Here is a 15,464-nt window from a genome sequence, read left to right on the forward strand (position 1 = left end):
CCCCGGAGCGCTCGCCTCATCCTCGTTGCTGCAGCGCCCCGGTCAGATCCACTGACCGGGTGCGCTGCGGTCCCGCCTCCAGCCGGGATGCGATTCGCGATGCGGGTGGCGCCCGCTCGCGATGCGCACCCCGGTCCCCGTACCTGACTCGCTCTCCGTCGGTCCTGTCCCGGCGCGCGCGGCCCCGCTCCCTAGGGCGCGCGCGCGCCGGGTCTCTGCGATTTAAAGGGCCAGTGCACCTATGATGGTGCCTGGCCCAATCTTCCAATTAGCTTAATTAGTTTCCACCTGTGCACTTCCCTATATCACCTCACTTCCCCTGCACTCCCTTGCCGGATCTTGTTGCCTTAGTGCCTAGTGAAAGCGTTCCCTTGTCTGTTCCTAGCCCGTGTTCCTGACCTCCTGCCGTTGCCCCTGACTACGATCCTTGCTGCCTGCCTCGACCTTCTGCTACGTCCGACCTTGCTTCTGCCTACTCCCTTGTACCTCGCCTATCTTCAGCAGTCAGAGAGGTGAGCCGTTGCTAGTGGATACGACCTGGTCATTACCGCCGCAGCAAGACCATCCCGCTTTGCGGCGGGCTCTGGTGAAAACCAGTAGTGACTTAGAACCGATCCACTAGCACGGTCCACGCCAATCCCTCTCTGGCACAGAGGATCCACTACCTGCCAGCCGGCATCGTGACAGTAGATCCGGCCATGGATCCCGCTGAAGTTCCTCTGCCAGTTGTCACCGACCTCCCTACACTGGTCGCCCAGCAAGCCCTAAAGATCGCCCAACGAAATCAACAGCTGGCATACTTGACCTCCGTGACACTGCATCTTCAGTCACAGATACAGCAAATTCAGTCACAGCTACAGCTGCAACAACCATCTCCTCCGCCGGCTCCTGCAACTCCTCCGCAGCAACCGGCCGCTCCTAACCCCTGCTTGTCCCTGCCGGACAAATTTGATGGGGTCCGCAATGATCCTGCCACAGCCACAGTCCAGTCCTACTTCGCTGAGGTCCGTGGTGTCTTCGAGGAGCCTGCCCGAGCCTCTTCTGCCAAGACTGCCCTGCTGAACCTGGCCCAGGGTGTTTCTTCCGTTGGCGAGTACGCCATTCAGTTCCGTGCTCTTGCTTCCGAGTTGTCCTGGAATAGTGAGATTCTCTGCGCGACCTTTAAAAAAGGCCTATCCAGCAACATTAAAGATGTTCTGGCCGCACGAGAGACTCCTGCTAACCTGCATGAACTCATTCATCTTGCCACTCGCATTGACATGCGTTCTTCCGGATGGCGTCTGGAGCTCCGCCTGGATATGGACTTTGTTCGCACGAGGCGTTTTTTCTCCCCGGCTCCTCTCTCCTCTGGTCCTCTGCAATCCGTTCCTGTGCTTCCCGCCGCGGAGGCTATGCAAGTTGACCGGTCTCGCTTGACACCTCAAGAGAGGACACGACGCCGCATGGAGAATCTTTGCCTGTACTATGCCGGTACCGAACACTTCCTGAAGGATTGTCCTATCCGTCCTCCCCGCCTGGAAAGACGTACGCTGACTCCGCACAAAGGTGACACAGTTCTTGATGTCAACTCTGCTTCTCCACGCCTTACTGTGCCTGTGCGGATATCTGCCTCTACCTTCTCCTTCTCTACTATGGTCTTCTTGGATTCCGGATCTGCAGGAAAAAATTTTTTGGCCTCTCTTATCAACAGGTTCTACGTCCCTGTGACCAGTCTCGCCAGACCCCTCTACATCTATTGTATTAACAATGAAAGATTGGACTGTCTCATGCGTTTCCGCACAGAACCCCTCCTAATGTGCATCGGACCTCATCACGGAAAAATTGACTTTTTTTTCCTCAGGTTCTTTGGCCCCAAGAAGAGGGGGAGACCCAAGGGGGGGGGGTACTGTTACGCCGAGCGCTCCGGGTCCCCGTTCCTCCCCGGAGCGCTCGCCTCATCCTCGTTGCTGCAGCGCCCCGGTCAGATCCACTGACCGGGTGCGCTGCGGTCCCGCCTCCAGCCGGGATGCGATTCGCGATGCGGGTGGCGCCCGCTCGCGATGCGCACCCCGGTCCCCGTACCTGACTCGCTCTCCGTCGGTCCTGTCCCGGCGCGCGCGGCCCCGCTCCCTAGGGCGCGCGCGCGCCGGGTCTCTGCGATTTAAAGGGCCAGTGCACCTATGATGGTGCCTGGCCCAATCTTCCAATTAGCTTAATTAGTTTCCACCTGTGCACTTCCCTATATCACCTCACTTCCCCTGCACTCCCTTGCCGGATCTTGTTGCCTTAGTGCCTAGTGAAAGCGTTCCCTTGTCTGTTCCTAGCCCGTGTTCCTGACCTCCTGCCGTTGCCCCTGACTACGATCCTTGCTGCCTGCCTCGACCTTCTGCTACGTCCGACCTTGCTTCTGCCTACTCCCTTGTACCTCGCCTATCTTCAGCAGTCAGAGAGGTGAGCCGTTGCTAGTGGATACGACCTGGTCATTACCGCCGCAGCAAGACCATCCCGCTTTGCGGCGGGCTCTGGTGAAAACCAGTAGTGACTTAGAACCGATCCACTAGCACGGTCCACGCCAATCCCTCTCTGGCACAGAGGATCCACTACCTGCCAGCCGGCATCGTGACAATCATAAATGGACAAGAGGGTGGGGGCATGATCTGTCCACATCAGTCCACCAATCCCCGTTTTGTTTACCTTCTCTAACAAGCCCCTTGAAAGGAGTATCAGATCAAGTCTAGAATATGTATGAAAACGGGGTGAGAAGTAGGTAAAGTCGCGTTGTGAAGCATGGTAGATACCCCAAGCAAAGGTCATAGGAATTAATTAAGTCTCTAATAGGGAAGGAGCATTGCCTAGGTGCTATGGAGAGGTCCAAAGAGGGATCGGGGACCGAATTGAAGTCTCCACAAATGATAGTCTCACCTTGTTGTACAGTTGCTAACAATTTAAATATCTTCTGCAGAAAGCGACTTTGCCGACTATTTGGGGCATATAAGTTGACAATGGTGAAGGAAATATTATCAATAGTACACAATAAAATAATGAAGCGACTGTGTGGATCTACTATATGGTGAGAGATAGATACTGCTAAGTCATCTCTGAAGGCTATTCATACACCTCTCTTCTTTTTTTCAAAAGAGCTCTCACAGTTGTACACAAAACCCATTAGAGTCAAAGTAGCTCTCCTCCAGATAGGAAAGAGATTGCTCTACACTGCCATCTACTGGAGGTAACTTCCCTTCAAGTCTATGTTCGACCCTTAAAGGAGTACTTCAGTGGAAGACAGTGGGATTTAAAAATTATTCCTTATCTAAGGGATATGTTTAACTGCACCACAGTACTCCTTTTAATGGGTTTGTCCAGTTAATTAAAACTTATTCCCTACCCCCAGGATAGGGGATAAGTGTCTGATCTCACCCCTGAGTGCTCCGGAAACCACCTTCCAAAACAAACTGGCCTTGGCAGTGGTACCCTGATGCCACCGTTCAAGCAGGAATTCGCTGCCGCCAGTGATTTGCAGGGTGTCACTGCCAAGACTTGTACATCTTGGAAAGTGAGGGCTGGAGTGCTTAGTGAGATGAGTCGGGAAATCAGACAATTATCCCCTTCCTGTGGATAGGGTATACGTTTTTATCATTTAGCAGATAACCCCTTTAAAGATCCTTAAAACATCATTGGGGATTATATGCCAAGGCATAGGTACACCTTTCTGGCTTGGCATATAATCCCCAATCATGTTTTTAGGCTCTTAAAGGGTACTCCACCCCTTGACATCTTATCCCCTATCCAAAGGGGATTAGATTTCTGATCATGGGGGTCCTGCCGCTGGAACCCCCGCAATCTCTGTGCAGCACCCAACATTAATTTAGAACTCTGGGTTTGGTCGGCGGGGGTCATGACGTCACGGCCATGCCCCTTGTGATGTCATGCCATGCCCTCTCAATGCAAGTCTATGTGAGGGGGCATGACGGCCATCACACCTCCTCCCATAGACTTGCATTGAGGGGGCATGGCATGACATCACAAGGGGCGTGGCCATGGCAGCACGATCTCCGCCGCCCGATCCAAGTGTTCTGAACAAAATGTTCTGAACGCTGGGGCAGTTTAGTACCCCTTTAATGGTCGAACATTAATTTGAAAGAACTTACCTCCAGCAGGTAGCACTGGGAGCTACTTTTTCTCATGTATCACTGCACGAATTGTAAGACTTCATATATGAGTTTGGAGGTCTCCTCAAGGCGACATCCATCCCCCAGTTCCACCATTGGATTCACAAATAGATATTTGTTTTTGCAGACGTTATATAGCGCTAATGCAATGAATCGTAATAATTTGTGTGTAGATCTTTGATATGTAGTAGAACGACTGTTTATTATTTATAAAATAACAAGCAAAAACAAACATTGAGAATTCAAACAGAGAAAACAGACATGATCGCACATCCACAACAAGCACAATGATCCAACATTAATTAAACTAACAGGTCATTAGTCATTAAACTAACAGGTCATTAGTACAGTGTGCTGTACTGTAGTGTACTAAAAACAAACTTTGAACAAAATAGAAAATTCCTTTAATCCAGCATCATGTCAGTAAATTTGGTGATCTGTCACGATAACCAGTTATGAAACATCTCTGATTTAAAAGCGAAATGATTGCGGAAAATATACAGGTAGGTTTTATATCTATGTTTTTCTGCCAATGTCCGATAATCGGTAACGGTTCATAATTGCTATCATATCATCTGCATATTTCTTGTATTGGTTTGTGTTGCAGGCTGAAGAGCCAGGATCCTCTCCTTCTCCTCGTAGTTTGAGGCCACTGGAGTGGGTCGGAGAATTTAATCCTCCTTCTGATGAATTAGGTGACACTGACTACCTCCCAGGTTACCTGGTGGCTATGTTAGTCCCCATTCTCATCGCCTTGTTGCTGTGCGCCCTGCTGTCCTATATCATGTGCTGCCGCAGGGAAGGGGTGTAAGTACTGAGAAACATAATGTAGTGCTCGTGTACAATGGAGGTGTTGTCCATTGTCCTAAAGCGGTGCTTCTCAAGCACAGTCAGGGGCGTAACTAGAGGGGGTGCAGAGATAGCAATCACACTGGGGCCCTGGACAAAGGCCCATGTGCCCCATAAGAGACCAGTATTATAAATGGCACATGGGGCCCTGTTGCGGATTTTGTATTGGGTCCAGAAGCTACAGGTTGTTCTTCTGAGCACAGTCCCCAACACATCATGATTTGAGGATATCCCATACAGTGAATACTTGTAGTGATGTCTGATGCACCGACCATAATTATTTCACCTGTGAATGACTAGGGAAATCCTGAGACCATGACCTGTTGGGTGTACTTGAGGACTTGGGAAACACTGTTTTAAAGGGTAAAACAATAATAGAGAAAAAAAACACAATTTATATTTTTTTTCTACTTGCTTCTCAGCATAAATTCAAACACTAACAGGTTGTTCGTATACATTTTGATCAAAAAGTACAAGCCCACTCGCCACGTCAAGGCCACCTATTTAGAGTGGTTCCCTAACCCAACATTGGCGTAGCGCCGGGCGGCGGCCACCACCGCCGGAACACCATGCCCACAGGGGGAGCGACCCAGTGGCCAGGCAGCCCCACTACTGCCCGACCAAGCCCCTGGCTCCTGGGCCACTCCACCCCACAGATAAAGCAGCACAGAAACAATGACCGCCGCAGAGCAACCACACGAATGTGAATACCTACCAAGTGCTCCCTGCCAGATAGCTTGGTCGGGCAGCAGTGGGGCTGCCTGGTCACTGGGTCATTCCCCCTGTGGGCATGGTGTCCCGGAAGCAGTGGTCGCCAGGGATAGGTTGGGGACCCACTCTGACTAGGTGGCCTTGACGTGGTGAGTGGGCTTGTACTTTTTGATCAAAATGTATACTGACAACCTGTTAGTTTTTTAAATTATGCTGAGAAGCAAGTAAATCAAAATATAAATGGGAGATGTGCGGCTGTGTTTCTCTATTTGTGTTATACTGTTTCAAAGGGATTTGCCCATCCTCAATAGGATGTCCTAACAGGGTTGGGTGGAGTACTGATCAAATTCTGTCCACCTCGCTACTTAGGATAAGGCTGAAGACCATTTGTTACAGACATGATCAGATTTTGTGGATAGGGTTCATGATGATTGATGTTGTGTTTGGGATGATAATATTTGGCAGGATGTTAGGTAGCATGATTAATGAGAAGGTCATAGGGATCCTGATGATTTTATGGCATGTTAGGAACCATTGGTGTGGTGTTGCGAACGTTAAAACACAGTTAGGGATCATGATGATAGATGTGGTGTTAGAGTAGTTGGTATGGTGTTGAGATCATCAACGTAGTATGAAAGAGTACCTCTCATTAACTTGATAAATTTTATAATCCTCCCAGGTCACTGCCCCCATCATGATAAACCACCCCCTGCCTTTATTTTTTTATTTATAATTTTTTTAGTTTTCTACCTTAATATTGCTCAGTATTTTCTGCTCAGCCTCTTGTTCAGGTTCACAGATTGGGAAGGTGCATTACCCAGCAGTTGTGACATCATTTAAAGCCATACAGGGGAGAACTTCCTCCCTCACTCTGCAACCAACAGCAAACAGCAGTTAAGTGTGAGATGAGCCATGATTGGATAAGGCTGCACACCCCCCCCTCAGCACTCCAGACTGCATTTCCTGTGTTTGGACTTCTGCCAGGCCAGCAGGAGTCCCAAGTCTGTGCAAAAGATTGGGGGAAATGTGCTCTGGACAAGTAGGGAGACACCTAGTGGCAGCTTTTTTAAACACAAATAAAACATAGAAAACTTCATTTTTTTTAAACAAAGTACATTAGAAAGATTTTTTATTTACCATAAGGAGTGCAATAGCAAAAATTAGTTTTAATGAGAGTGTCCATTCAAGCATCATCATCTTAGCATGGTGTTAGGGATCATGATGATTGCCATGTTTTTAGCACCGCTGGTATGGTGTTGCGATGCGATCACTGATATGTTCTTGGATCATGGTGATAGACATGGTGATCATTGGCATGTTAGGGAACAATGACATAACCTCAAGGATCATAGTCATTGACATGACATTAGGGATCATGATCACTGGGATGTTAGGGATGTTAGGAATCACCAATGTATGGTGTTGGGGATTATTGGCACAGGGTTGGGGATATTGACGATTCATGTAGTGTCACTGGTACAATGCCAGTGATTATGATGATTGACAGGATAATAGGGATCATTGGTACAGTGTTAAGGATATTGACGATTGAAGTAATGTTAGGGATCATTGGTATAATGCCAGTGATCATGATGATTGACAGGATAATAGGGATCATTGGTACATTGTTAAGGATATTGATGATTGAAGTAATGTTAGGGATCATTGGTACAATGCCAGTGATCATGATGATTGACAGGATAATAGGGATCATTGGTACATTGTTAAGGATATTGATGATTGAAGTAATGTTAGGGATCATTGGTACAATGCCAATGATCATGATGATTGACAGGATAATAGGGATCATTGGTACAGTGTTAAGGATATTGATGATTGAAGTAATGTTAGGGATCATTGGTAGTGTTGAGCGGCATAGGCCATATTCGAATTCGCGAATATTCGCGAATATATGGACGAATATTCGTCATATATTCGCATATTCGTAACATTCTCGTTTTATTTTCGCATATGCGAATATTCACGCATGCGAAAATTAACATATACAAAACTAGCGTATGCGAATATTCGCATATACTAATTTTCGCATATGCGAATTTTTGCTTGCCAATCTCACACAGTAGTATTAGAGCCTTCTTTACATCACACAAGCTGGAAGCAGAGAGGGATGATCACTGTGATGTGTACTGTGAAAAAAAAACAAAAAACGAATATTCGTAATTACGAATATATAGCGCTATATTCGCGAAATTCGCGAATTCGCGAACATGCGATATTCGTGAATAATATTCGAATTGCGAATATTCGCGAGCAACACTAATCATTGGTATAATGCCAGTGATCATGATGATTGACAGGATATTAGGGATCATTGGTACATTGTTAAGGATATTGATGATTGAAGTAATGTTAGGGATCATTGGTACAATGCCAGTGATCATGATGATTGACAGGATATTAGGGATTATTGGTAGGGTGTTAGGGATCATGCTGACTGACATGGTGCTGGGTAACATGATGATTTATTTAGTGTTAGAGATTATAGGTATGGTGTTAGGAATCACAGACACAATGATAGGAATCATGATAATTTTTATTATATCTCAAAAACTGTTTTCTTTTTTTTTTAAGGCAAAAGAGAGACAGTGAGACATCAGAGTAAGTAACTTGTTCTGTCTCTATATATAATATGTTTATTCCCATAGCACTTACATGTTTTACAGCAGTTCAGTATCACAGAGCTGTATCATAACCTTAACCTAATGGACCTGATGATATAATTTCCCTACATCCAGCAATGCTGCAAAAGATACATTGACATGTATGGACATCTCCACCTGTTTGTCCATATTGTCATTTAATGTAAATCTGGTATGTTTGTAATCTTCTTTCATTGACTTTTTGATGTTTTGCTATATTTTTAGTACCTCTGTGCAGTGTTGAAGGAAAGCCTCCTACTATTTTCTAGAAAATCACATCAGGCAGGGTAGTTAGTGCTGACATATCTTATAGCTCCTCTTATAGGGTTTCTCAAGCCCCCTGTCAAATTACCCCATAGATTCATTTTGCTATCCTAGTTCTTTATTTGAAAACCAAGTGGCTTGTTGGAAACTAGGACCCAGTCCACATGCCCTGTCAAGCCTCAAGAACTATGCCCCTGCTATCTAGGAACAGGCTCCACCACAGGAGATGACAATGCTACATGTTCAAGTTCTTGATGGCCCACCACATATCCCACTTTGATGCATGCAGATCCCAGTAATATTGCTGAAATAATTTTTGCATTGGGTGTTAAAGGAGTACTCCAGTGCCCCAGCATTTTGTTCAGAACGCTTGGAGCGGGTGGCCATGATCGTGACGTCACGCCACACCCCCTCCTTTCATGTCTACGGGAGGGGGCGTGACGAACGTCAAGCCCCCTCCCATAGACATGAATGGAGGGGGTGTGGTGTGACATCATGAGGGCATGCCCGTGACGTCACGATCATGGCCGTCCGCTCCAAGCATTCTGAACAAAATGTTCAGTACGCTGTGGGTGGGGGACCAACAAAAGAGACTTCTTTTTTACTTTAGTTTTCCATAGATCCTAGCCTTATGGCTCATGAGATAATGATGCCAAGGTGCCAAAACTGTATATTAATGTATATGTCCAAAGTGTTGTGTTTATCACATGTGATTTTGTATGACAGAATCCAGCTAGTTCACCAACAGTCAATCTTCTCCAATACGGAAGAGCTTCGACATATGGCTGCCAACAGGGATGTCCCTCGACCCCTTTCCACGCTGCCCATGTTCAACGTCCGCACTGGACAGAGGACATCCCCGATGGATTTTACAGGTGACAGCGCTCGTGTACCTCTCATCCTGTCCCAGCAGTAAATGTTCTCCAGATCCTTTGCCGTTGCTCACCAAGGTATGTAGAGGATAAAGACATGCCTATGTGTGTGGGTGTATTGCATACTGTATATAGGTAAATAAAATATATATACTTAAAAGAGATCTGAAATGGCACAACATAAGTATAACTAAACATCTCCTGTGACATCCAGAATGCATCATTATTGTTGGAGGTCTGGTTGAGATTGTGAAAAAATATTAAAAAATAAAAATACTAAAAAAACACCTTTGCAAAACTTTCTACAAGTTACTTAAACAATTTATAGGCAGGATTTCCTTATCTTCTCATACCCTTCAGTTTTTCAGCTGTAGATGTGGTGGGATTACCATAGAAGATGGTAGTTTGTTTGTCTTGTCTCCTATTGCAGACTATGGCTAAGTTTCCGCTTGGTTTTTTTCTGGCAGTTTTTAGTGTGGTAGGCCTTTGGGGTAGTGGCAGTGTAGTCAGGGTTTTGCTTTAGTATATCAGGGGTTAATGTTAACCCTATAGTTCGTGACACCAGGCTGAGGGCTAGTATGCTGAGGAAATTCTCTGGCCTATCGCCGCCCTTCCCAGTAACGATTGGTGCATGCATATAATGACTGAAGGTCCACAAGGTAGCTGAACTTGAACTTAAATAAACTTTACTTAAAGGCTTGCGGTACATCCATTGAACAGTAACAGTCTCATCAATACAGTCTCTATACACTTCAGTGACTGGCAGTTGTTGCGGACCTTGACTTGTTTTATAAGTCTCTGAATTTAGGGTTAATTGCGAAGATTCGTCCGGATTTAGGGGATAGATAAGGTCCGGTGATCTTGCAGAATGCTTAGGGATTGATACACTCACGGCTTGGCAATGATTAGCCGTTGCCGCAAGGCTCAGGCCTAAACTCACTGATGACAGCAGCGCAGATCCTTCTCTCATCAAAGCCCGGGAACAAGAGATTGAGCTATGGCTGCCGCTCCCCTATATGGGCAGTGGCAGGGCCATTTTAATTGGTCCGAATATCTGTCACTCACTGTTACAAGGAATTGTGGGTGCAATATGTCATAGGGACCTCCAAAGGTCCTTAAGCAAAAACCATAGAGTTTACCTGATCACGTGACCCGCAGGTCCTGCTACGCTCCGTACAGGTAATTAACCACTTATATACATTTGTACAATTACATTTATAGAAATTCTGAGTAAACTGTAAGATAACTAATATCTAGATGAGAGGTGACAAGGGGTGGACTAAATAAGAAGGACCCCGACGTCCTAGGGACTCTGGCTATGGGGACCTATATACAGATACCGTATAGGATGCGGTACAGGGACACCACATTAAAATACAGCCACTGCAGTTTTTGAGCCAAAGTCAGAAGTGGATCCATAAGGGAGGAGAAGTATAAGTCTTCCATTTATGTGTCCTATTCCTTTAGAATACACTTCTGGCTTTGGCTCAAAAACTGCAGTGGCAGAAATCCAAAAACTGCCAGAAAAAAAAAAACAAGTGGAAACTTAGCCTTAGGGTGGGTTCACACTACGGACTTTCCGCCTGCAATTCTGCTTTGAAATTGCAGGCAGAAATTCCGCTTACTAAAATGTATAGTATAGTGAATGGGTTTCCGTTCACAAATTCACACTTCGGAATTTGTGAAGCGGAATTTGTGAATGGAAAATCCGCTTGGAAATTTCCGCCAGAAGAATGGTGTTGCTCATTCTTCAGGTGGAAATACTCGTGGAACACATTGCAGTCTATTGAAGATGGCAGTGTCCGCGCGGTCAAAGCTAGGTCCGCTAGGTCTTAGCAGAAGATGAGACAGCCTGGGCCTCACCCCTTTCCTCAAAGATATTGCTTCACAAGCACTAGCACTGAAATAGGCAGAGGGAAAAAGAAACCATATGGATGCTTCTTAGGACACATACAGAATATTGGTATTCATTGTAACTATGGTGTGGAGCAGGATAAGATAAAAGATAAAGGAAGTCATCTTGGTTGGTGTTGCTCGTGATGTATTTTTTTAATTTTTATTTTATATCTTTAGCATTAATTTCTTAACCTAGAGCTCACTGTAAGATCCGCAATCTAATGTATGCACAAGGTAGATGTATCATGTTCATACCCAATTTGGGGATATTACAACAGACATATTATACTCATATTTTATTTATGCATCAGTATAGAGTATGATCAGATTCCAAATGCATGAAATAACCAGATGTTTTCCAGACATATAAAGAACAATTTCAATATTCACCATAAATTAGTGAATTGTTATACACCCAGAACTGTCAGGTGGAGTCAATAATCGAAGTGCGTTCCCAGTATAGACCTCACCATTGCATGCGCAGTATATGTTCTTCTGTACATCCAAAAACACCCCTCTTAAAAATTTATGCTCATTTTATAATACACAGACTGATGGGAATTTACCTTATGGGCATTATACCTTTATTCTTGTGTAACTGCTGAGGATCAGTAGATGTAATGCAAGAACCTGACCAAAGCTGGTGCCCGAGACCTTACCATGTCTCCTCTATGAAGCACTGAGAACCTTTATATTATTCTGTAGCTTGTACCTCTTAGTTCTCTTTTACTTTTTCTAGGAAGTGAAGTCATCCAGGAAGGTGGAGGTCAAGAGGCTTCTTTGTGGCACAGGAATCCACGAACCTGGCAAGATTATGTTTTCCCTATTGTAGTGTGTTGTATGGTATGAATGCCGTCAATGGTTGTTAAAATAAACTAAATAAAGTTTCCATCCTGAGAATATAGAAAATACTGGCTAAACGCTCATTGCACCTTTCTAGGTGACATCCTCTGTGGGATCTCAATTGGAAGCCATAATGGTTGTAACCTAGCCTTCTAAAGTACAGATATAATTGAGTAACAGATTAATTTTAGTTGTTCTTTAAACAGATAAACTGACTCTAAAATACTGCCTGTGAGTTTGTGTATAAATGTGTCCCATTATTGCACATATGTGTCTTAAATAGGATAACAGGTTATCAAACAATACTGCTATACCACAGCTAAACCACAGCTATATACATCTGTGTGGTATTATATGTGAATTCTCTTTTAGATACAACCAGTAAAATATATTCTCTAGGTATATGTGATACACTGTGTTATGCCTAGTGCAGTCCTCGGGGGCGGAGCATGTCATAAGGAACACCATAGAAAGAAGTCAAGCACTTCCCCTGCGCTAAGTATAATACGGTGTCTTTGTTTATCCTGCAGAGTTTCTTGAAATACATAGAACAAACCACATGACAGGGTTACATTTCACAATTTAGTTTATTAAATAATGATAATTTACAGGAATGATAACATGATAAGAATGAAATGGATTTCCCATGACAAACTTTGCAATACCATAAAAGTCTGGTGGATGAGATGCTACAACAATGCTCAGAATTTCCAGCTATTAAAGTTTGAGTGGATATGCCAAAGAAGTATCTCGGAGAAAAACCCTGATAACGTAGTGCATAAGATATTAGTTAAAAGTAAGACACATTAAAGGGTACCTCTCATTAAAAAAAACTTTTGATATATTATAGATTAATGTATGCAGAATAACGTTACAATTGCATGTTATTAAAAAATATGCTTCTTTCTATTTCATTTTCCACTTTGAAGAAATGACCACTAGGGGTCTCCCTACCAGTCCTGCCAGTCTGCTTTGTTCACAAAGGAGAACACTCAGAGCTGTCAGCCTGCTTTGTTCACAGCCTGTTTGGCTGTGAACAAAGCAGGCTGGCAGCTCTGAGTGTTTAGGACTCCAGCATGAGTCAGAAATGCTTGCTGACAGGACTGATCGGGAAAAATACAATAGAAAGAAGCATATTTTTCATTAACATGCTATTGGAAAGTTATTCAACATTCATTAATCTAAAATATATCAAAAGTTTATTTGATGAGAGGTACCCTTTAATGTTCATAAATGAAGAACCAGATAACATTTTTTTCCATACACTTAGTGCTCGCTTCTTTTACACCACAATGGCCCAACTAGATGTAAGTCAGACATGTCATCTCAAATCAAGGGGAGACGGCAGCTGAGGCCTCCGCTGATTATGAAATGTGTATATAAGTCGGCTTCCCTAAATAAGTAGAGCTATGTGTGGTGAGCCACAGGGTGTGAGATGAGGTGTAAGGGGCATATGGTTTTGCCCAGGGGTAGATGGTATTAGGCCCTTTGTGTTCGAGAAGCCAGGGCGTGGTTTGCCTATGTAACCACCCGAAGGTAGTACCACTAGTCCTTGGTTAGGCAGGGGCAATAAAGAGTCTAAGGCCAGGTTAAGGGTAACTGTAGCTTTTACTGAAGTTAGACAGGTAGTACAGTCTATATAGTTCCACCAGTATCCCAGAGAGGTGGCCAGTGACACAGAGAGACCTCGCAGGCTTTCTGGGACTTGCTGTAAGTAGACTGACTATAATGCAGGCCACGGTGACTAGACAGTAGACTGGACTTGACTCACTTGATGACTGACTATTAGAAGACTTGAGCTTACTTGCAAGGTGGCTGCAGACTTTAGGCTTGAGGCTTCCAATGGCTGGACACAGGCACTGGGACAGATGACTGGACTTGACCTCAGCAGGAAGAGAATCACAAGAGAAAAGAGAGGTTGCAGCTCCTCCCTATCTTATATAGGGGGGCGGTGCAAGGAGCCCATAGGTTATTGGGAGGTCACCTGGTCACTGGTGTTCTCTGGGTAACAATACAATCATGTGGTACAAGTATAATCATGTGAAGGTCCTTTACTCTTTATGTGAAACTTATATTCACAGGGGGAGTGCGGTAGAGCCCCCGGGGACAGACAGGGACTCAACCTGACGGGACTGTATAACCATACGGGACCATATCCTGTACTGGGACACCACATATGGAAACCTATTAATGCTGCCATAATCCTCTGTAATCCCCATTCATGTCAATGAAGAGAGACTGCAAATATGTTATTGTCTTTTTTCACCAGCAAGATCTGTTTTTTAGGTGGCAATAGAAGGGGTTCCCCAATGATCTGACTGTTAGGACATGTATGGTTGACGTCTAGTTGACCAACTTTAAGTGCTTAACAAATACATAGTAGGCAAAGTAGGTTCTCATGAGTACCTACCTTGTCTACTATAAGTTGTATTTGTTAGCCACTTAAAAGGGGTCAACCAGACGTGTCCTAAAAGTGATATAATTGATTATGAATCTACTTACTGTATGTAGGTAATATCTAGTAGATATAAATACAAGGCTGGCTACATACTGTATGGTCCCACTTTATGGCCCCAGCACCAGGACCACCTATGGTCCTAGGGAACCAAACTCAGATCACCATAGGACCCTATAGGGCAGTGGTCGTCAACCTGCGGACCTCCAGATGTTGTAAAACTACAACTCCCAGCATGCCCGGACAGCCAACGGCTGTCCGGGCATGCTGGGAGTTGTAGTTTTGCAACATCTGGAGGTCCTCAGGTTGAAGACCACTGCTATAGGGATTCAAGTTCTACCTATTTTCTCTTCTGTTTCTTCTTATTCCTTAAGGACTTAAATTGTCTTCCAAAATTCCCTAGGTTTATGGTCTAGATCTAGATATTTTTGCCATCATCCTCGAATCCTCCAACCTTGCTTCTCATTATGCGATTTGAAAGTCTTTACATACAATATCCCCTGTGTTGACTTTACATTCTGACAGTCTCAATCTCTGTACACCCATTCCAAAACGTTCAATCCTATTCAAACATGCTGGGAGTTGTAGTTCAGCAACAGCTGGGGAATCATAGGTTGGATACTACTACCCCATACCCACCACATCTTTGTCTCCTGGTAGACCCTTCTCCTACCACTGTAGACCCACTGAAGATCTCTTATTTTCAGGCTGTCAGGACATGCTGGGAGTTGTAGTCTTACAACAGCAGAACAGCCACAGGTTGGAG

At 44.7% G+C, this 15,464-nt stretch overlaps 1 protein-coding gene across 3 annotated transcripts in view; it reads left to right on the forward strand.

The window, feature by feature from the left end:
- SGCA (sarcoglycan alpha) overlaps positions 1–13,360 on the forward strand; it is a 70,823-nt gene extending 57,463 nt beyond the window's left edge. For all 3 annotated transcript variants that reach the window (XM_056547528.1, XM_056547527.1, XM_056547526.1), the window contains 4 exons: positions 4,756–4,955; positions 8,301–8,327; positions 9,359–9,582; positions 12,140–13,360. In XM_056547528.1, the coding sequence (XP_056403503.1) occupies positions 4,756–4,955; positions 8,301–8,327; positions 9,359–9,548 (417 nt within the window). In that variant the 3' untranslated portion in view covers positions 9,549–9,582; positions 12,140–13,360. The remainder of the gene's footprint in view (positions 1–4,755; positions 4,956–8,300; positions 8,328–9,358; positions 9,583–12,139) is intronic.
- The last annotated feature ends 2,104 nt before the right edge of the window (positions 13,361–15,464 follow it).

This window comes from Hyla sarda, chromosome 12 (assembly GCF_029499605.1).
Source record: "Hyla sarda isolate aHylSar1 chromosome 12, aHylSar1.hap1, whole genome shotgun sequence".
Lineage (NCBI taxonomy): Eukaryota > Metazoa > Chordata > Amphibia > Anura > Hylidae > Hyla > Hyla sarda.